The 18,354-nt window shown below is 41.9% G+C and overlaps 1 protein-coding gene across 1 annotated transcript in view; it reads right to left on the bottom strand.

Annotated features, from left to right (window-relative positions):
* Positions 1-8,589: 8,589 nt before the first annotated feature.
* Positions 8,590-18,354, bottom strand: part of LOC308123197 (retinoic acid receptor beta-like) — a 69,689-nt gene continuing 59,924 nt past the window's right edge. The window contains exons 6-8 of the mRNA XM_080485541.1: positions 14,592-14,796; positions 11,053-11,211; positions 8,590-8,996 (exon numbers count right to left, since the gene is read on the bottom strand). Coding sequence (XP_080341667.1) covers positions 8,629-8,996; positions 11,053-11,211; positions 14,592-14,796 — 732 coding nt within the window. The 3' untranslated portion in view covers positions 8,590-8,628. The remainder of the gene's footprint in view (positions 8,997-11,052; positions 11,212-14,591; positions 14,797-18,354) is intronic.

Genomic DNA, 18,354 nt, shown 5'->3' with positions numbered 1-18,354 from the left:
CACACACACACACACACACACACACACAAACACTGTACTTTCTAGGTCGTTCACACAGCAACGATTTCAAGTGAAAACATACGCAAAACTTTCACTGTGTTTTGTGTCTGTTTACGATGCCCAGAGCCACTGAAACACAACTTTTTAGAAATGGCTGCCAAAATAGAGCTTTTCCAAAACCCTCAGGCTCCGTCGCCGTGGAAAAAGAGTGAAAACGAGACTTTCTGGAAAGTCATAGTTCTGCACATGCTCAGTAGAGACAATCACAACAAAGTTTCCTCCGTGGTGTCACGACTCCCAGTTCATATTCTCCTGGACTTGGTACTTTTAGTTTGACAGTCACCGTAATAACAATCCAACGTGGTACTTTTATTTTGACAGTCACCATAATAACAATCCAACTTGGTGGTCTGTCCACTAGAATGTCCGTGTTCTCCCGTTGTTAATGTTTAGAGCTCATTGTTGCTGCATGTGTGTGCTTTCATTACAAAAACAAACAACAGCACCAACTGGTGGCCCAACATGAAAACAACATCATTTTTCAGAGTTTCTGTCGTTTCCGTGGAAACGGAAATAGTTTTCAAAACGTTCCTGTTCAAACGGGAAATGTTTCTGAAAAGAAAACGCAAAAAAACGATGCATTTTCACAACAAAACAAAACTTCAATCATGTGCACTCACACAAGTACTTTAAAATAAATATATTTTATTACTTTGCCAGGACAGTTCATGGTAAAGTTAGACAGTATATGAACATAAAAAGCATATGTTAATGTACAAACAAAGACAATATTTTAAATGGAGAGCAGAAACCGATCGAAACTGGAAGGTGGAGTTAAAGGATCCGCAGCAGGGGCTGATGGGAAGGATCCGCAGTGGGTTCCCCTTCCGCCGCCGTGCTCAGCGAGACACGAGCATCACTGTCTCATCAACACTGCATGTGACGGGTACAGACTCTGATCCTGACGATGGGCGAAGGCGACGGAGGACAGCGGAGATGTTTCCTCTCCGACAGAGCGACTGGGAACGACGAACACTGAGCTTCAGTCAAGCTTTCGTGGCTCCAGTAAAGGTGTGACAGCGAGGGTGAGACCGATATGAGGCGTCGACAGCCTGAGCGCTGCTCCTCTAGATAAATCTAGGGCAGCGCGCTTGCTAGCACTGCCTCCTAAATGTTGGTGGTTGTGAGTTAGCTCGGAAGACAATCGTTGAGTCCCAATGACATCGAAACAAGCAACGAAAAAAAAAAAGGTCACTACTCATACAAAATATGCATTAGCATTAGCTCCCTTTAAAAAAAAGAAAAAAAAAAGAAAAAGAAAAGTTCCTAATACTGAGTTCAAACTTTCATAATGAGCGTCCGGTGGTTTAAAACTGAAACACCTCGGGGAATTTTAGGATTCAAGGATCCGGTTCAAGACCAACAAATTGACCCAAAAGTCGTTACCCCGACACCTTAAAGGTCCCATATTGTGTGAAATTCAACTCACAATGGTTTTCTGTCTGTCTGTCATCTTCCTCACTTGATTGCTCCACCTTTTAACAAACTAACCCTTCATGACATCACAAGGAGAAATAACCCCTCCCTCTTGTAGTGGACACTCACTTTCACCCTCCCGCTCCCGATGAGCTTAATCCTCCAAAAATTGTGAGTGGGTGCCATTTTTTCTACTGGAGAACAGACATGGAGTAGGCGTGGCCAGACACAGTTCATTAGCATTTAAAGGTACAGTCACAGAAACGGCCTGTTCTCAGTAGAGCTCACTAGAGGGACGTTTATACTGGTGGACATTCAGGACCAAGACTGATTTTGGGGGAAATGCAGTTTAAATAGGATGTTGTTGGGCCTGTGAAATCGATGTGAAATTGTTGAAAAACTGTATAATATGGGACCTTTAATATCTATCCACTCTGTGCTGAACTGTGCATGAGGAAACATCGTGCAGAGTTTTTTTTTTTTTTTTTTACAAGATCTACTGAATTTATAAAACATAATGTAGTTCTAAACCTAGAATTTTTAAACCTCCATGAATCACATCAGGATGAGCTTCAGATGGAGGACTCACTTTAAATCCTCACCTGAAGGATTTCTCCTGAACTGAACAAAGTCTGCAGACCGAACATGAACGGCTCAAACACCGGACGTGTGTTCGTTCGGGGCTGCTGTTGTCAGACTGATTATTGGCACCAACACGACCAACTCTGACTCACTGACCCTTCATCAGCTATAAAAAAACAAACAAAAAAAAAAACACCCATATCGGTCAAACCCTGTTGGAGGGGATCGCCAATAAGCCGTCGATTGATTGGATTGATTGATTGGTGACGGCTGATTGGCTGAGGATTGTTCAGAGAGGAGCAGCTCTGCTGTTTGACATGTAACAGAAACAGAACGTTTCAATGAGGTGACTGGGTCGTCCATTTCTTCCATTAAATGACTCGTACTGATCTGCGTGTTCTCAGTTCGGCCCAGTTCCTCCTCCTTCTCCTCCTCCTCCTCCTCTCCGATTCCGAGTTGAGCGTCGTTTCCCACAGAGCTGCCAATTGGAATGCAAAGCACACACCATTTATATAACATCTCTGCAGTGAGCTAGATAGTAGAGTATTACAGTTACGTCGGTACAACATTCAACAGAAACGAACAAGAGTAATTCAGCAAAAGTAGTTTTTCCTGAAGGAGCGGCGGACGAATCCCCGCCGCTTCAGGGGTGGATGCAGACATTCTTCAGCTGTGAAGGTCTTCCAGCTCCCAAATGAAAAACAAAAACAAAAACCAACAAACAATTAAAATAAAAAATAAAAAAAAAAGGAGGAAAAAAAACCCGAGACGTCTCCCTGCTTTCTCTCACCAGGAGAGCAAGGCCGAGAGAGAAACGGCGGGAGAGCGTTTCCTTTCGTCCATGGAAACAGGAGGAAGTGCTCCTCCACACTGCATCATTCTTCTGACAGACTCCGACTCCTTATTCACATTCAAACAGAAAACTCAAACACCTCTGGTTTCCCTTATGATATGTATTTCCCGGCGGGGATGGAATGCAGATGTGTTGGTTTCAGTTTTGTGTGTCGCCAAGACCCAGAATCCTTCACTGCCCCGGAAGAAAGGTCTGCGAGACGAACGCCGGCGCCGAATCGATCGGGAGCGAACGCACGAGGAGATTTTTAGTGCCAGAATGCAAGTTACACGAGCTTTTAAAAGTGGTTTTAGCGTTTGCTGAGGTCGAGAAGAAAGCCTTCACAAACGGCGCTACGCAGCTCGCCCTCAGCACAAATATCGCAAATTTATCACAATTCAACAAACACAATCACAAAAGACTAACTGAACTGCGATAAAAGGATGCTTCCATGCACTCTGCAAATTTAAAATGACGGAATTTACAGACAGTTAATTCAGATTAAGACACAAAAATTGTGCGATTAATGAAAACAGGTCATGGGGTTTGACTTCCTGAAGTAGTTTGTGGTCGCAGGTCAGAATCCAGATGCTGGAAAATCGAGGAAAAACAAGGAAATCTCAAACCACGAAGACATTCACACTCTCTACGTACGTATTTGTTGAAATCATCGACAGGCCGATCGCCTGTTGAGTGTTTACTGGACGTCGTGCGACTATACGGTCCATCATCACTAAAAATCATAGTTGTTCTAATTTATTGCTCAGCAAGAAAAACAATAAATCCAAAGTATGTTTTCTTGCTTTAGGTGATAATATGTGGACATTTAGGGTTATTGTACTGCTAAAAAGTGAGATATATTTAGGATCAGAGGGGGTCAAACCTAAGGCCTAAACTGGCCCTCAGGCCACCAGGATCTAGGAAAGATGGCGTCAGCCTTATGGGATTTGTCCTGGTACACCGGCTGCCTGTATACAACCGGGCACGTCGTGTTTACGCCAGGTAAAGAACGTAAAGTGCGTTGTTGTCGTGAAAACCATTTCTTCCCGTCCACCACCGACTAGTTTTGGCTGACTCCAGGTCCTGGATGTGTGGCACAAAACATAGAACATACAAATTAAATCTAAATGGAGAAAATTGAATCTGAGATGTTAGTTGATTTTATAGCGCTAAACATTCAAACCAATAGATTCAATTTTAAATTACACTGTGACACTATCTACAGGCTCTCATAATCTCCTAACCTAAGCTTTATTGTAAATTAGTGTAGAGGCCGTAATAGGTGTTGATGTGGCCCATATAAACATTTTTCTAGGCAGAAATTGGAAAACCAGAATTGTTTTGGAAGCACCCACATGAACAGCAATAAGTCTTCATATTTGAAGTTTAGTTTTCCTTGAGTTCAAATCAGAAGTTCAGCATTTGGACTTTTCCGAAAACCTCGAGCGGCACAAACCGAACCACCGACGTCTGAATTGTGACCGAACCACAAACATTCAGATCTCAAAGTTAAAGTCATGACGTTAAAGAAATGTAGTGCTAAAACCTGGACAGACGCTCCGTCCATCCGCCAACATCGTGACCAGTTTGATCCAGCTCAGCCTGTTGGAACTGATCGCAGCTGATGACAGGCAAAAGACTTTTACTTTTCTTTGAAAGATTTCAAGAGTTCCGTTAGATTTTTGTGCTTGATCGGATCAGTTCCTGTGGTTTTTCTGTTGTGATGTAGTTGGGTTACATCTGACAGCCTCATCGGGTCTAAGTGCTGCAGTTACTCCGTCACTGTGCCAAGTGAACATAGACGTTGCTCAGTTTGGTGTTTGGTGACGGACCCAGGTCCTGGTTTAGGAGCATCTTATTTCATTGAGTTCGGTATCTAAAGTTCCCGCCTCGGCGGTGGAGAAAAGCAGCTTTCGAGGACGATCTTTTCTATCTGGACCACCACACCCTTCCACTCTGCCACCGACCGGTTGGCACGACTGTCTGGATCAACTGTCGGGATTCCATCGGCCGACCTCAAAACTCCTTTTGCATTGTTATAAAGTAGCTTACACGTGGAGTCTGAAGAGCAAGGCATCAAACGTCCAGGGCGGATTCCGCTCATCCAGCACCCCCGTGTGCTTTCTGCACGAGCGTACAATCATCCCGATCCACAAGGCTCAGTTGTCAGTGTGTTTTAAGGATTGCATTGCCCCGTCCCCCCCCTCCTGCTCACAACCACCGCCGGCGCCGTGCTCCACCGGTTTCTAACAAGACACTTCTGAAAATGCGAGTTGAGGGTCTCTGCTGGTAAGGCCGTAGCAGAGCCCGTGTGCGGTTTGTAGTACATGCTGCTGGAGGTAGATACACACTCATTAGTCCGATACTCACAATTTCAGTTTGGAAAAGTTTGTCTTTAAGACGATTGTGTGGTACGGAAAGAAACAGCTCGTACAGGTCAAGGCAGCAAGTGAGCTGCAGGAGAACCGACGTTTCTGTTTGTGTAGTTTTAGCGCCAATCTGTTCTTAACTTCATAGCGAGGATAAAAGCGACACAACGATGCCAAATAAATGCTTATGTTTATGCGTCTACATACTATTTTTTGTCTTCTTGTGGTGCGTCGCAAAAAAAAAAGTCCAACAGCGTTCTTGCACCTATCAGAAATAATGAAATTAAAAAAGAAAGATCAAGTATAATTTAAAAAAAGAGAAGGAAAAAATTGCTTATTTGCTGCACAATATTTGTGCTTCAGGTATTTTAAATTTAAACATATGTCAATGGAAAGCGTAAGTAAAGGAATTCCAGCTATGATTTTAGAAATGCTACATCCCAAAAATTCTTTTAAATAAAAAATAAATAAAAAATTGGTCATAACATCATAAAAGTTCCAAACGATAATTTGTGATATTAGCTGCAAATTTATTCAGTAAAAAGTGCTAAGTGCAAAACTGAGCTAACCATTGCACAGGACGATGAACACAGAGGTCAGTATTGGATCGATATTTACATCAGTCATTAATAAACCATAATCTGATTTCTAGGATTTTTTCCCACTTCAAACTATTCCATCATTGACAATCAAAGATGCTAACGGTTAGCTAACTGGGACTATAATTGAGTTCTTTTCGAGTTTCAATGTGATTTATAACATTTCCAATCTTTTGTAGCGTCTGGTGATCCTGTTACTTAATAACTAAATTATTACGAGGTAAGATTTATCACTAACCGGAAGTGATAGACGATAGCTAAAAAGCTAAGCTAATATTTACACTTTCAATTTTTCCAGGCTTTTACGCAGCATCACACTCTTTTCTTTTTGTTTAGCTCTGTTGAGTTTGTTGCATGTTATTTTTGGAGGTTATATACTGCTTTTGACTAAAATGACAAATTAAGCAGAATTCTAATGTTAAAAGCTCAAAGCTAAACAGCAACTGTATTGGAATAGTATACTATAAATCAAGCTATTACAAGGTACTGTGTGTAACATATATGATTTTTTTTATCTGTATGCAAATGTTTAGAGTCAATATTAGACTGAAACTGAGCAGAACTAAAGATATTGTGTCTCTTCAGAGCTGAAATTAAAAGCTAAAATTAGTCACATGCTGAATTACCATGGGACATGCGCAATAACCTCCATTTGTTCTCTGTTTACTAATTTCTACTAACTTATTCTCATGTGCTGCATTTACCTGCACCAGTATTTTAGAAACTATTTTATCCCACGCACCTTTTAATTGTGTGTGTTTTTATCACTGACACTGCATAGTAATTCAATTTTGCAGTGCAGCTTTGATGTAAATTGTCAGAATGACAGTAAAGTAATCGATCTATCTGGTTAGAACTTGTATAAAACAAATTGTAACAAATTTAAATAAATTGTGAAGCTGGCTATGTGTTGATTTCAAAGAGATGAAATTATCTTGATCGTTTAACGTTCAAAACTGTGAACAGCCAATATTAAATATTAACCAAGATGAGTTAACTCAATGAGAATATTAATGTATGAGTGTTAAACATAAAGCACACACACTAAGCTTACTGAGTTAGTTACGAGCAAATAGTCGGAAAATAAAACTTAACCTTAAAATACTGGAGCTTCAGGTCGATAAAAAATTGTTGAGTGTTGAGTCAGGTCAATGTTAACGACTGGGCCATAATAAACTCTGAAACCAGAATTATGAAGTCGGCTAAGTGCTAATATTAAAAAGCTAAAATTACACAAATGCTACCAACAAGTGAAAATTACAGAGTTAGTAAAAGTTTGAAGCTAAGAATTGAAAAAGTAACATGCAACCTAAATAAACTAAATCAACTAGATTCTAATGTTGGGAGCTAATAGAAACTATTCATTTGCTCAGATACTAATAGTAATAGTAACTGAAACAAGTTAGTTCAATACTTACAGCTACTAATGTGACCAAGTCTCTACAATGAGAGATAATTTCCTTCAGGGAAACAATAAGGAACGCTCCGGTCTCTTGCTTTTTCCACTTCCAGGTTGTTTCCCTCTTTAGCTTCTCAAGAGAAACTAATTTCCTCCGTTTTACACTGAATCTAGTTGAAACCTGCTCACTAGCTTGTTAGTAGAGTAATGTGAAGCGAGATTTTTTTCAAGATGTTTCTGATGAAAAGTCTTCGTCAGATAATAAAGTGCGATATCGGTTAAAGCTGAAGCTTGAGGTCCCCGGTTAAACCGGAAAGCAGAGAACTCTCTGGCGTTTAACAGCAGCTTGGTTTAGACGGCGAATTGAACGGATTGAACGTCGATGCAGCCATTTCGGTATGCCACTTTGATATGCTGGTTCCGTACGTTGTTTTTTGTACGCCAGTTCGGTGCATCGGTTCGGTACGCCGATTCGGTATGTTGGTTTTTGTACGCCGGTTTGGTACGTCGGTTCGGTGTGGCAGTTCGGTACGTCGGTTCGGTACGTCAGTTCGGCACGCTGGCTCTCAGAAGGCTCAGTCTGATGAGTGTGTATGGAAGGCTTCTGCTGTTGTGTGGACGGGTTTGAAACAGACTCGACTGTCGATAATAACGGAGAGAAGCTTTGCATTCTGGCGGCGTGGAGACACGAAACCGAGGAGTGTTATAAAATACGGCTTTTAAATATAGGAACGAATATAAAATATTAGACTTCCTTAATGTCTATATGCAACAACATTCTAGATAACTCTTCGGAGGACATACAGGTCGTCCTTCCTTCTTGATGTATCGCCCCGGAGATAATATTTAAGACAATGAGAAAAAGCACCACAAAGTTCATCTTAGAAACAGAGATCTAACCATACCATGGTATGTACAATGCACGAGGGATGAAGAGAGATGACAGAGAAAAAGAGACAGAGTGAGAGAAACCACTTATCAAACTCCCATCATGCAGATAATAATTTACACAGGAGACCTGAGGAGTATCGTCCCTGGCGGATTGTGTGGGGGGGGGGGGGGGGGGGCACGCCCCCTTCCTGTCTTAGTCCCGCCTTTCAGAGACACCACGCCGAATAAGAGCTGGATTCAGAATTATACACAAAGCGCTGATCCTTGGAGGCCTCCGTGTCGACCGTCTTCTTTTAAAGGAGGGTAAAAATAGGACGACGATAGAAAGATAATGGAATACCAAGCGGGGGGTGGGGGGGGGGGGGGGGGGGGGTTGAGGGTGGGAGGGGTTTATAGGGTGAGCGGCTCCTCGCCGTATCTGTTCTTTTTTTTTTTTCTTTTGTGCAAAGGAATGTCAGAGAGAGTTTCCGGCAGCGGCTCCTAGGGGTCGTCGCTGGGCGGTGTGGCCGGAGGAGCCTCAGGAGCTGACGGAGCCGGTGGAGCCTCTTCCTCCTCCTCTTCCTCCTCCTCCTCTTCCTCCTCCTCCTCCTTCTTCTTCTCCTCCTTCTCCTCACCCTCCTCCCGGTCCGGGGGCTCTGGGGAGTCAGGCGACTCCAGCGTGGCGGCGTCCTGGTTGGGGCTGCCCTTGCTGCTGGAGCTTTCCTCGGCCTCGGCCTCGGCCTCGGCTGAAGTGCTGCTGCTGCTGTTGCTCTGGCCGTCCTGACCCTCCGAGTTCTCCAGCATCTCCTGGATTAGCGGCGGCATGGACCCCGGGATCTCCATCTTTAGGGAGATGACACGCTCCGCTCCTACAACATCACAACCACCAACAATGTGAAATTCAATTCAACAGACCAAGACAAATTCATTTATCATTGCTATTGCATCCCAGGTACTGTCAGTACAGGCTAACGCTAATGCCGCTATGATTCAGGGTCTGTCCACACGAGCTAAAGTTTTTTCTCCCTGTCGTTCTTGAAAAGATTCCAGTCCACACGGCACCATGAAAACGACTCAAACAATGTAGTACATATGCCAGGCCAATAGGTGGCACTGTAACTCTGCCGCAGAAATACACCAAAAATTCAGAAATCCAGCTACACTGGAAGGATGATTTGCTTGAATATATATATCAGACAAATTATAATAAAAGACTGTTTTAGGTATTCATTTTTTCCAATTTGTAAGCAATGCTGAATCAAAACTAAGATGAAAAGTTTGTAATTTAAGTGAAAATTAATACTGAATATATCCAACATTTAAAAACAAAGCAGGACAAGTTAGAAACCAACCCTCAAAGATCTCGAGCATTTTATGCACTTACCCAAAATTTGATCTCAATTTGTTGGTGAAAAATGTAAACGTTTAAGGATTTATATAGAAAAACCTACACGATTTCAAATATTCTGCAACGAGCACAAGGAAAGATCTCAACAGCTGTTAGTCAGTGTATTTTTTGTGGAAAAGATTATTAAACCATACATTTAAATAATTTAGGGATCTATATAAACCATGGAAGAGACTTTCGTGGCGCAATGGCTCATCCTGTAATAATATAAATATAATATTAAGAGCAGTTTTCTTCAAGTGTTTTAGAATCATTTCAACCGTCGAAACCATGAAGTGAATAAATGAAGTTAAATCTGCCGAAATCTCCTCATTCGCTCTCTGACCTTCATGTGATCTGTGTGGCAGCAGCTTGAATAAAGAAAGTACATAAAGAGTGAAACCCAGAAGAAATGCTTCTTAAAGGATTAGGGAGACAAATAAAAGCACGGGTGAGAACAAAAGCTGGCAACGCAACAATACAAAGAGGAAAGTTTAAAAGCCGGGGTTTAGAGCGGATCTGGAGGAGATGAAGCGAAGATAAAGAAGTTCTTCAGGTGGGTCAGCGGGAAGTCAAGTGTCCGGAAGGTTCCAGAGAGGACGAGGAGGATACAGGGAGAATCAGTGAGAGCGTTCAGGCTCCAGTGGATTTACAGGAGGATTCAGGAAAACCTCCAAAGTGCCATGACTCCAGTGGAGCACTGTGAATTACAGTTACTCTATGATTTAGAACGATGAGCTCCTGCAGCTCGCCTAAGTCACCGTGGATGTGTGTGTTGCTAAATCAGGCTTATGTACATCCACTGGTCGCTCTTAGCATCCTAATGTGAGAGTGTGTCTCATTTAAGAGCCGTCAAGGTCAGTTCTCAGTCTGGAAACAGTTCCCTTTGTTGCATTCTGTTTGTTTCCACGATAACGGTGTCGAGACTCTTCGATCTATCTATAGATATAGATCTATAGATAGATATAGATAGAGACACAGCTGTCCTTAGCTCATTTGCATAAAGTTGGATTTCCCCAACTTCATGCAAACTTTGGCCAGGAAGCATCGCAAAACTTTGGTCAAACGTGGAACCAAAACGACGGCGGCTTCAGCAACAACTTATTTCTGGCCTCAAATGTTTTCAGCATTACCTACAGAACACCAAGGCTGTGATTGGTTGCTCGTCATTGTAGAAGCCATTAAATTCAAGAATGAGCGTCACAAAAGGCCCGGGAACAGGGTGAAATACTCTGGTTCTGGTTCCGTCCACAACGTTTTGAACACCTCCGACAATCTGGACGACCCTGCAGGAAGCTAGTTTGTAGCTGGTCGTTATGGTCTGCAGGCTTCACCCCAAACCTAAAGTTCACGAAGTCACTTTCCGTCATTAGGACCAGAAAATATACACTACCAACCAGTTTCACGACCGACCCTAACGAAGTGGTGAACTTCTTGGTAGTGGACACTGTCGTATATCAGCCTCCAAACCTCTTTCCACACGAAGTCGTGAGCAGGCTGTAGCCTCACTTCCGTGTTTCCTGGGATGTGCTCCTCACCTTTCGCGCTGATGCTGCGCAGGTCGGTGATCTTCATCAGGGTCTTCGGGAACATGTGCGGTTTGCTGGGCCGACGCTTCCTCACGTAAATCTTCAGAGCTTCCAGCAACGGCTCCTGGAGCTGGTCCACCTTGGAGGGCTCCTCTAGGTCCTGACGGTCTGAGACACACACACACACACACACACACACACACACACACACACACACACACACACACACACACACACACACACACACACACACACACACACACACACTTAGTCAAACTTGAGAATCAGCTGCGGTAAATCCGTGTCTTTGCTTTATCTGATGCAGACGGAACTGGAGGCTAACGCGTGTATCACAGCGTGAAGCCTGGTTTGATTAAGAAGGAAGCCTTCATCTCGTTATGTCAGCCCATTCGCTGCGGAGGAGAGATTTCAGAGATCGCCACAATTAGATAAAGTCGAGACAAAAAGTCATTCGGCTCTTTTGTTTTCACCGGTGCCGCTCGGCGCTGATAACTGCAACGTGTCGGACAGCGGGGGAGAAACAACGTGACACATCGACAAGACGCGTTTTATCCAGAGCCGTTCATCCATTCAGAGGTCAGTTTCCACATCAGGAATCTTCAAAGCATCAGCATCAGCTGGTGCAGCAGATCGTACAAGGATAGCGAAATACTCTGTGAGTTAAACAGAACTTTTAAGTATTTTACTGTATCGCTTGAGTTTCCGATAACTCACATTTTTCTATCATTCATGAATCACTTCAGAGGCACATTATGCTATATTTCGGTAATTCACCATTGTATTGCTCGGTGGCAGTAGAGAGTCACTTTTCCTTTAATGTCCAGCGGTTTTCGGATTCTTGTTTCCAGAAAATTCCTCCCTTGTTTCAGCATTTGCCGTTTGTCCATTTTTTGAAAAAGTGACTCAGTGCACCATCTAGTGGTAAAAACTCGTATTTCAAGACAGATCAGTCTGAGAAATGTTGAGAAGTTTCTTTGTTACATTGATTCTTTTGATTTTATTAAAAATACTACATCCCAAATATTCCAGTCTTTACTTTAAGAGTAATTTGATTTAGGCAACCTATGTTGAGTTCTCTTAGCCTATTTGGACTGTTTTTGAATTCTTTTTAATTTACCTCAATTACCACATAAAAAATTCCCATTCATCTTCACAATTAAACGTATGTAAAACAAATTTTTCGGCTCAAAAATACTCAAAAATCCTGTTGTAAATATGAACAAATTCTTAGTTTATTTACAATTTATTTAACGACAACCCACACACACATACTAAATAAACTGTTCTGATTCTTGAAGTATTTTGTGAATGTGAACATATACATGTAAAATATAGTAAACCTATATAAAAAAATTATCACAAATATGTATGCATTTCAAGTGTATTTTTCCCTGTGTACCTGAATATAGTCATCACATCATATCAACTCAAATAAAATACTCAACACAAATCCAATTACTTTTTAGATAAATATTGTGGTACGGAAAAAAACTACTATACTATTATCTATATCAAAATAACAGAAATAAAACTATCAACAATAATATTACCAAGATAGCTATGTATTAACAGTACGATTAAAGTACCTTTATTATTAATATTATAACAAAAACAACAAAATGATAATTGTATTTAAAATTCAATAAAGAAAACAAACAAACCGATTTTTACTACTGTCCTATTACGTCATCACTATAGCCTCATATATATATATATATAAAACCATATTCCTACAATCTCATGCAGCAATAAAAACAATGACAACGACGATATTTAATATTATAAATCTGCTGTCGTCTTATATTATATTGCATGTTTAAATCACATTGGGTCTAATTATATCTGTTTTATAATTAAACTCCATCAAGTCTTTTGATCTCTCATCTGTATATATCTATTTAACCTGAAGCCAGCATTGAGTGTTTCTCCTGGTGTGACCAGCAGGTGGCAGTGTGGTTCTGGACTCAGATTCTGGACCTCCAGTCAAGGTGTGTGACTCCACATCAGCAGGCTCTTCTACTTTTCATGGATTATGCAAGAGTGTGTAATATTTGCCAAGGCTGTGTGGATTGAGGATATAAATATAACTTGTTGAATGGAGAGAAGAGCCGGCGGCAGCCATGGAGGCTGAGACGGGGAGTGGGGGGGGGGGGGGGGGGGGGGGGGGGTTGATGGGGGGGAGGTAATGAGAAGTGAGAGTCTGTCAGGCTTTGGTGGGAAACTTTGTGTGTGTGTGTAGTAGACAGGGGGGATCTCGGGTGTCTCGGTGGAAAACAGGCAGCGTGGGCAGGTTTTCTGTGAGGTGGGGGGGGGTTTGAACAGAGGGGTGACACACCTGTACCTGGCCCCCCTCCCTCGTCACAGTGGTGCTGCCTCACTGCTGTCAGCCGGAGTCTGACCTGGTTACAGCCTCCCGTGGAGCCCGGCTTACTTTCATCCCAAACTGAGCTACAGCTCCACTCAATATTTAAGCGGTGCAATCGATCGGAGCAGCGAGGGGCGGGGTGGGGGGCTATGACTGAGGAGGAGTGGATGAGTTCATCCACTGCACCTGAAGTTCTCCTGCACCATGCTACCAGCGCCCGGTTCGCGCTACATACCTGATGTAACCAAGGTGCAAGCTGCTGTTACCATGACGAGCCTCACGTTAGGACGCCTGCAGCCATGAAGCACCAGAGAACGTCATTCTAATCCAGATGTAGGGGTCATTGGCATGACTTTCGATATTTGAGAAGAAATCATAATGAAAACACTGGCGTTGATATCAAAACTACTAATTAATAAAAAAAACAAAAAAAAAACCACATTTTAAAACTAGGATTTATTGTAATAGAGCCCCAGTTTAAAACCAGATAGCCTGATGTGTAGTGAGAGGTGGAGAAGCTGTAGTAGTTGCAATGTGGTTAAATACCCATATGGGGGCGTTATGCTTAAAATAAAAACAATTCCCAATACTTGTTTTAATCCCGTCAAGATTAATTCTTGTGGCTTTATCAGAAAGAAGTTTGTAGTGTGCGGGGAAAGGTTCAGTATCCACTCTTGTAATACCACTTTGTACCACCAGATGGCATATTGAGTCAAAGATGATCGTAGTGTGTTTTGGCCGAACAAGTTGAAGGAGGAACAAACTTCCATAATTCTAGGAGAATACATAACGAAGGTGTGCAAGCCCAGCCCTTCCAATTTGAACCAGATAAACTGCTGACCCAGGAAAAGAGTTGGCCCTGTGCAACTTAACGACTGGAAGTAACTTATTACTGAGCCTAATGCTAACTCTTTTTAACTAGCTACAATGCTACTAATACTATTACTGCTGCTGATGGTAATGATTAGCATCATTAGAAAATGAGAATGTAAAGAAACCAGTGAGGTGGGAAATCCCAGAATAAACTTTTAATCTGATGTTTAAATATTTAATAATGGAACCAAGCAAGCAAGCAACCAAAAATTAAAGCAACAAAGCAACCAACCAACCAATAAAGCAAGCAAGCAACCGTCCCCCCACCCCCCGATCCGGGTTGCCTCACCTCCGGAGATGAGACAGATGGCGCTGAGGAGCCCCGTCTCCGTGTCGTCCATCTCGATGGGCAGCAGCTGGTTGGCAAAAGTGAAGACCAGGTCTGTGAGGGGGCCAAAGCCAGCGTTGTGCATCTGCGTCCGGTTGAGGGTGAGTCCGTCCGAGAAGGTCATGGTGTCCTGGTCGGGGGTGTACCTCGTGCAGATGCGCAGGATCTGAGGCGGGAGGAGGGAGAACATGAGTCAGCCGGTTTAGGTTGATTAATGTGTCCTCATGGACAAAAACAACTTTTAAAAATTTTCACAAAAAACCTTGTTCTGATCGACATCGCATCATTTTGACAAAAAAAAAAGTATTCGCAAATTTCGATTTCTATACGATATGTCTGAATATCGTCTCATGGTTACAATATTATCGTAACATTCCATTAGCTGTTTTAGTGGTTCACACTCCCCCTGCTGGCTGGTTAGGGTATATGTCATAAATCTTACTATCTCTACGAGCCAGACTTACAAGTTCTTTTTAATTCTTAAATATGTTTTCAGTCAGTTCATGTAATTTCATCAAGTTTGGTTTGGAATTTTTTTTTGACTTAAACAGGATGATTAAAAGAACCTCAAATAATATGCATCATCTCTCGGGACAACTGTATTTTATATTTACCTTTTTCAAAATTCCAAAGGCTGACATCTATGAGTTATACTGAATTCATCCACCAGGGGGAAGTAAAACGACCCTTTCATCATTCTTGATCGCTTGGTGTCTGGGTGCAGATTTAGATTTTATTACAAGTTTGAGTGTAATTACTTTTTTCAAGTGATTTAGGATCACAAAAGTAATCTTTGGGGAAATATTTACGCTAAACTTGGGCTGAAATCCCAAATACTCAAGATTTATCCTGAAACCAACCACCAGAGGGCAGCAGAAACAGTCTTTACTTTTCACTGCCTCTAGTTTTGCTTGTAAACATAGTTTTGAGCTGTTTTTTGGATAGATTTCTTGTCAGAAATAGTTTACTAAAGTTTGTTTTTGTTTTTGTTATAACCAAAAATTACACACAAAAACTGACAACAAATCTAAAACTGTATATGTATTCCTATTTATTATTAGAAATACAACCAATTCTGTTATTTAAAAAAAAAAAAAGAGAGTTATGTTTACTCAAATATTTGTTTTTCCTAAGTTTTGGATTTGAGCTCATTTTGTTTAACAAAAAAAACAACAAACAACAACATGATGAAACAAACAAGCACGAGGACAACAGACCATACCCCTGTTTATGTCATTTAACAATTCCGATTACCACACCGATCCAAACACCTTCCAACAAGCAACCGTTGCACAACCAGATGAGTCTGAGCATTTACTTTCCAGCCATAAACATAAACCGTGTCAAATAAACAAATACTTAAATATGCAAAAAACAAGCAAACAAAAAACCAACAGAAAAAAACAATGACAGTTCAGAAGCGATTGATTATGACACTTTGAATGGCGACAGAAGAGATTCTTGTTTTCTTCATATCTTTATTCACGTCATCGATGCTAACATGGAACATGAGTGAGTTTTATCCTCATCCAGCCACCAGAGGGCAGCAAAATGCCGCTGACTTTTTTTGTTTTTTTTTGTTAAGTTTTCAGTTTTTGTTGTTGTTGCTTTTATGTAATTTCAGAGTCAATCAGGTACATTTTTTTTCCCCGCTCGATGACTGTTGACCCGACACCTCAGAGCTGCCCTGGACGTTTCAATCAGCTCCAAACTGAGCGGCTCTGAAATCTTATCCAGCTTTAACAAAGTTTCTCCTCCAACGGCAGCAGGTCCAAAAACCAGCGCCACCAAAACAACGACCTTCCACTCACTCAAAGAGAATAACCTTCTCCCCGCTGCCCTGTATCGGTGCGTCTGTGTGTGTGTGTGTGTGTGTGTGTGTGTGTGCACCTAATGAAGCCAGTGATGCTGGATGTGAAGCCTACAGTCGCCTTTGAAGCTATTTGAGTGGGCCGGCTCTGACAGTGAGTGGCAGCGTGTCTGAAACATGAAACAGAATAAAACATGGCTGCTGGCGGTGACTCGCACCGGCTGGCCAGGCCTCTCACCAACAACACACACACAGACACACACACACACACACAGACACACACACACACACACAGACACAGACACACACACACACACACACACACACACACACACACACACACACACACACACACACACACACACACACACACACACACTCTCACACACACACACACACACACACACACACACACACACACACACACACACACACACACACACACACACACACACACGGATGTTTGATCTTTCCTCTGATAGTCCTGGTGCACGACGTCGACGTCCTTCACGATGAGAATGTGGCGGCGAGCGCCCCGGCGACGGCTGAGCGAGAGCCAGAACGTCGCCGCGGTCGGCCTTCAACTCCTCACCTCTCCGTCCCGGAGAGTTCACGTCACTTCTGACAAGTCTGACTCGGTTCTCGCAAAATAAAAAAAAGAAAAACGAAATAAAAAAAAAGAAACTCCCGAACTCCCGTTAAATAATTCACTTCAGTTTGGCTTCGACAACCAAAAGGCTTGTCGGCTATAAATCTCCTGTTAGTTGCTGTCAAAGCGTCTCTATTTTTTAAAATTCTGTAACTGGAAGAATTCCTGAGACACCTCGCTTTCAGGAAAGTACATCTGGATTTTTTTTTTTATTCATTTCAGGTGGTTGGAATAGAATTGAACCAAATTTGTGAGGAAAAATATTTCAATCTACTATTTAACATTTATAACCAGTAAATCTTAAAAATCATGGTCTCAATATTTCGGAAATAATTCTGATAAACGCATTAGTAAGATGATGACTTTGCAGTTTAGCTGCAGGGAATGGGTCAGTTTGGGTTGAAATGACGTAACTTTATTAAGTTCGGCTAAAGGTAGAATTTAGTTACGAGATTAGCTTTAGCGTATAAACTTAAAAACACCAAAACTTACCTCATTAGTTTTGGCTCAGTAAATAAGCGAAACTTAAATCAAAAGATTTAAGGTTTTACCAGGGACATTCGACTCTCAGTCACTAAACTTTCTGAAACAAACATCTTCCTTTGTTTATTAAGTTTCAAAAATCTCAAATGTCAGAATAATTAACAAATGAAAGACTTATCACACGTAACATGTTTTTTTGTTTTTTTTTTTCTCGTTCTGATGTTTGTCCAACCAGTCCAGTTTTCCGGCGCTTTGTTTTGATGTAAACGGACTCTAATGCGTCTGACGCTCATTTGAATCCATCTGTTTGCACCAGATGTGACTCGCTGATTAATTCTTAGTCGATCAAACAAAACTGCATCAATTTACATGAGCAACTGTCCCAGGCGTCGTGCAGGATTCTAGTAAATTAGGCCCCCCCTTGGTGGAAATTCAGCACCTTTTAGCTTTTCACTCCCGTCTCCGTCATTCGGAAGGTGAGACGGCCACTTTTTCCGCCAACAAATGATTAAACCCACATAAAATCAATGCGCTTAAGAGTTCAAGGGAAGGGTTGAAATGAGACAGTTTGGCTGCAATGAATCGAAGCCGCCTGAAAATAATCATGTATTTAACTTTAAGTGTTTGGATTAGTGTTGGAGAGAAAAAGAAAGAAAAAAGTTTTGGGTTTAAATCGCATCATGTTTTATCGTTTAGCTCCTGAAGCGACTTGGTTGGTTTGAGGAGGCTCTGCTTCACTTGAAGTAATGATTTCACCTACTGAATATGGGGGGCGCGAACCC

The sequence above is a fragment of the Lipophrys pholis genome, assembly GCF_963383615.2.
Source record: "Lipophrys pholis genome assembly, chromosome: 17".
In the NCBI taxonomy this organism is placed as follows: domain Eukaryota; kingdom Metazoa; phylum Chordata; class Actinopteri; order Blenniiformes; family Blenniidae; genus Lipophrys; species Lipophrys pholis.
This window is presented reverse-complemented; position numbering and strand designations above follow the sequence as displayed.